The 5000-nt window shown below is 46.6% G+C and overlaps 1 protein-coding gene across 1 annotated transcript in view; it reads left to right on the top strand.

Moving 5' to 3' along the window:
- cpm (carboxypeptidase M) overlaps positions 1–5000 on the top strand; it is a 20639-nt gene that overhangs the window by 4243 nt on the left and 11396 nt on the right. The window contains exon 3 of the mRNA XM_030045635.1: positions 2117–2214. Within this exon, the coding sequence (XP_029901495.1) occupies positions 2117–2214 (98 nt within the window). The remainder of the gene's footprint in view (positions 1–2116; positions 2215–5000) is intronic.

Raw genomic sequence — 5000 nt, forward strand, 5'->3', positions numbered from 1 at the left:
AGGAGGAGGGAGCGTTTCAGTGTGAAAAAGTCCTGAAAAGCCAACAGTGCTGCTGCTTTTAGGAAAACTCATGTGGAGGACTTTATTGGGCTGATGGAAAACTGGAGTGAAGAAAGTGTGAAGGCTCTGAAAGTTCATGTTCATATCGTAGTGGAATGAATGGAGGAAAGGGAGGAGGAGTGATGTGGCAGCTCTGAAAGCCCACTGCTCGCTCTGGGAGGAGAGCAGAGGAACGTGAAGGAGAGGAACCTCTGGACATGAAGTTTTTATTACCCGTTTTACTGGAACTGGGATGTAAAGAGCAGCCAGGCCTAATCTGGCTAATCACACACACACACACACACACACACACAGGTTGGACACAGGCCAGGTGGTGTCCTAGATTAACTCAGATTAGTCAACTGCGTGTGTGTGTGTGTGTGTGTGTGTGTGTGTGTGTGTGTGTGTGTATGTGTGTGTGTGTGTGTGTGTATGTGTGTGTGTGTGTGTCAGAGAGCAGCTGCTGGTTTGATCATTAGCAGGTGAGGGCGGGGCTACACGACTCGTCTGAGCCCTCTGGACCCTGAAGGCACCACCAGCACTCTGTTGGCTGGGTGGTCCGTCAGAGGAACTGAGAGGAGGCGTGTCACATGTGTCACACCTGGAACACCTGGAAAGTTCTTAAATAATAAAATGCTATGTTGAAGGGTCAGGTGAGCGGGGCTCTTTAGTGACGTCAGCACAAAACTTTAACAACAAAAAAAAAAAACCCTTACCTGAAAATGCACAGCAGGTTAGCGAGTTAGCTTGCTAGCTTTAAGCTTGAAACTAAAAAATAAAAATGAAAAAGCAACTTCATCGGCTGAAGTAGTGACCCGTCAATATTTTTGAAAGAAATGAAGTGAATTTTATTTCAGTTTCAGAGACTTCAATAATCACATTTCAGTTCATCCCATTGAAGTGAACGGGAATATCAGGCGTCATCAGACACAGTTCAGATCTGTTCACCCTCAACACTTTCAATGGGAAACAGAGGAGAACCCAGAACGGTTCCCTGTGGAACCCCGACCCTTTTACTGAGCGCCACCTACCTGCTGCCAGCAGACATGTGCAGTGAGTTCCCCCTTACCTTCAGGGAACTTTACAGAACCCTTTTACAGAACCCCTTTACAGAACCCCTTTACAGAACCCCTTTACAGAACCCCTTTACAGAATCCCTTTACAGAACCCCTTTACAGATCCCCTTTACAGAATCCCTTTACAGAACCCCTTTACAGAACCCCTTTACAGAATCCCTTTACAGAACCCCTTTACAGAATCCCTTTACAGATCCCCTTTACAGAATCCCTTTACAGAATCCCTTTACAGAACCCCTTTACAGAATCCCTTTACAGATCCCCTTTACAGAACCCCTTTACAGAACCCCTTTACAGAACCCCTTTACAAAATCCCTTTACAGAACCCCTTTACAGATCCCCTTGAGGGGAAATCCTAAGTGGAATGTGGAAAAGATAAATATTTAAGGGCAGATGAAGTTTCATCACTTCAGTTCTGACAAAAAGGTGAAGGTCCGGATGAAGCGTGAAGCCGGGAGCCTGTCTCACCCTCAGCTGTCTGTCTGTCAGGACGTTCCTGCATAAGCTGAAGAAAAATACAAGAAACTAAACTGCAGATTAAAAAAGCCACCAAATATAATGAAATGCTTCCAATTAAATTAGAAATTAAAAATAAGAAAGAAAGAACGAAACAAAGAAACAAATAAAGGAATAAAGTGCTGTCTTTCCAGAGGGTGACATGAAATTTTTCATAATAAAAGTCTCACGGGTTTCTGAGAGTCAGTTTTACATAAAAACAAATTCAGCACTGAAACTTGTTTTAGTTTAAAACTTTTTCTTGTTTTACTTTGAAAAATTTATTTAACTTTCTCTGTCTGTCTGCCTGTCTCTGTCTCTCTGTCTGTATGTCTGTTTGCCTGTCTGTCTGTCTGCCTGTCTGTCTGTCTGCCTGTCTACCTGTCTCTGTCTCTCTGTCTGTCTGTCTGTCTGTCTGTCTGCCTGTCTCTCCGTCTCTCTGTCTGTCTGCCTGCCTGTCTGTCTGTCTGCCTCTCTGTCTGCCTCTCTGCCTGTCTGTCTCTCAGGTCAGGAGTTGTGGGTTCTTGTTTTGGGTCGCACTCCAACTCGTCACACCGTCGGCATCCCAGAGTTCAAATACATCGCCAACATGCACGGCAACGAGGTGGGGGCCAAACACACACACACACACACACACACACACACACACAGAGCAGCCCATCCCTGCTGACAGGAAATGAGACTAAGAGCAGACTAAAGAGGCTAAAGAGACGAACAAAAGCCATTCAGAGTCAAAGCACACACACACACACACACACACACACACACACACACACACACACACACACACACACACACACACACTGAGTGCTCAGTGTGCTGACACCACAGAAGAAGACACATGGAGGTTTGTTTCTGTGCAGCTGGCAGAGGTGAAGTCTGTTTTCCCGACTCCCCTGAACGCAGCACAGGTGGTTCTTTTAGACGATGCAACTTTATTTAAACGTCAAAGAACCAACATGGAGTCCAGAGGGGAACATGCGTGTGAGCGTGTGAGCGTGTGAGCGTGTGCAGAGCAGCGACGCTTTCAGCCAATCAGACGACTCAACAGCAACAGGAAGTGGACTGAGTGGTTTATATGGCACAGCGATCAAACTGCTTCCTGTTGTCCGTCCACACCACAGAAGAAGAATGGTCGTGATGTCAGTCACCATGTCCAGACATCCAGGAAGTGTTTTGTCAAGTGTGTATCCAGCCAGTGGTTTTCAAAATACGAGGATACAAGGAGGTTTATTGGTTGTTATCCAACAGGCTGTATAACGACATTAGAATGTGGCTTCCTCTTGATTGATTATTGATCATGGCATTTCTCACATCATCAGCACATTTGCTGATGTATGATGTCACTGATGATGCGTGTTCTTCAGGGTCGGTGTGGTTCTGCTGATTGGCAGCATCTTTGAACATCTGCCAGTCTGTGCATTCAAACAGTCACCTCACCTGGCCACACCTGGGCTGTTTGTTAGGGTTCGGGTTAGCTTACTGTTTCTACAGTCTGACCCTTAGAATACCAGTCCTGAACAACAGAAGACACAAGTTTTTAAAACCTGCAGTGTGGGCTGTATGTCCCGCTGAGGCCCCGCCCACCGGGACGTCCCGCTGAGGCCACGCCCACCGGGACGTCCCGCTGAGGCCCTGAAATGGGATGGCGCTCAGCAGAGGCCACGCCCCCTGCTGGGCCGGTCGAGGGGTGTTGGTTTGGTCGAGCCTCAGGACTCTGGAGGTTTTGTCGTCCTGGAAACGCCGTGACATCAGATCCCTCGAAATTTAAAACAAGTCAGATCCCTTTTATGTCCTCAGATCAGATCAGCTGACCATGAAATGACGTCACATGACCTCGACTTCCTGTCAAACACAGCGTCGTAAGCAGTGACATCATCATCCTGCACCAGTGGCTGCAAATTTAAATTTCAACCAGTAAAACAAATCTGTGAACATCTTCTCTCATCCACCTGTCCCTTCAAAATAAAAGTGTTTCTCTCCCAGATTGAGATCCTGTTGGTTTCGGGTTTGGGCTTCTGTAACTTCCTGTTTCAACAGGAAGGACATGAGATCAAGAAAATAAGAGTCCCTCTCATGGCATCTTTACAACACGACTAAGATAATACCGTATTGACCCGAATAAAAGACGACCCTGATTTTAAGACGACCCCTCTTTTTCAAGACCCTTTTTTGGAAAAATACTTTTTATATGGACATTCTGCCAGGAGCGGACTTACCATTAGGCAAAACTAGGCGGTTGCCTAGGGCCCCATAAAACTCCTCATACACTTATGGTTAATACAGTTATTACTTATTTGCGCACATTAATTATGTTTTTGATTAAAATACTTTTGCTAAAATGCCAACAGAATGCTTATTGTATTATGTGTGTCTCGGGGCCCCTGTTTTGTGTGTTGTCCTCTCATCTCAGAGGGCCCCATGCCTGCCTTTGCCTTGGGTCCCAAATTTCTTAAATCCGCCACTGCATTCTGCAGCACCAGCCCATGCTAGCTTTAAACTCAGTGCGGGGTATGTTGAGCTCTGTGGCAGCTTCAAGTGCTTTCTGCTGCATCACAGCCCTCGTAACGGGCAGTCCTTCACTACGTTTCTCATTCACAAAATCGCACACCCTCCTGTCAGTCTCATTGAATCGACCAGTTTTTGGACCAGGAAAAGCCCTTCTCTGGCTGTGGGCATTTTTTAGCTCTTCTTTCTGAGACCGCCACCGTCTCACATTGCACTCAGGGCCAGGGTTAAGGAGTTAAGGGATGTTTATTTACCTTGACAATTTCGGAGGTAACTTCTGAAAGCGTCCAACTGGCACCGTGCCCGCCCGGTCAGGTCTGCCGGATCTGACAGGTGTGCGGCGCACACAGACTGCCATATATACCTTTCATCATAAATCAACTTTTGTTTCTACGCGGTTGCAGCAGCACCACGGACAGCGACACAGACAACACGGTTGATTATTGATTGCGCAACGCGGCCAATCGCCGGTAATCGCGCTGCGCATTAATCGATTTTGCGGAGGCAGGAGGAAAGTTGCATGATTTACGTTGTATCCACGTTCGCCCGCTGCGTGCGTGACCGTGCATGTGCTCGTGCATGAACGCCCGTACCGTGCTGGAGCACACCCCTTCCAACCGTGCCAGAGCGGGGGAAGTGTGCTGTATTCAAGCATGGAACATATGCAAGTACAATACATGTGTATTTGCTTAGACCCCCAATATAAGACGAGGGCGTTTTTTCAGGGCATTTTCAATGGAAAAAATATCGTCTTATATTCAGATCAATACGGTAATCCAGAGAGGCCTGACAGATCAGCACACGCAGGAAAAACACCAATCACTTATTAAAATAAGAAACAATGAAGTTCAGAGGAAACAAAAAAAAAAACACCAACAGATT

This window comes from Myripristis murdjan, chromosome 23, assembly GCF_902150065.1.
Source record: "Myripristis murdjan chromosome 23, fMyrMur1.1, whole genome shotgun sequence".
Classification (NCBI taxonomy): domain Eukaryota; kingdom Metazoa; phylum Chordata; class Actinopteri; order Holocentriformes; family Holocentridae; genus Myripristis; species Myripristis murdjan.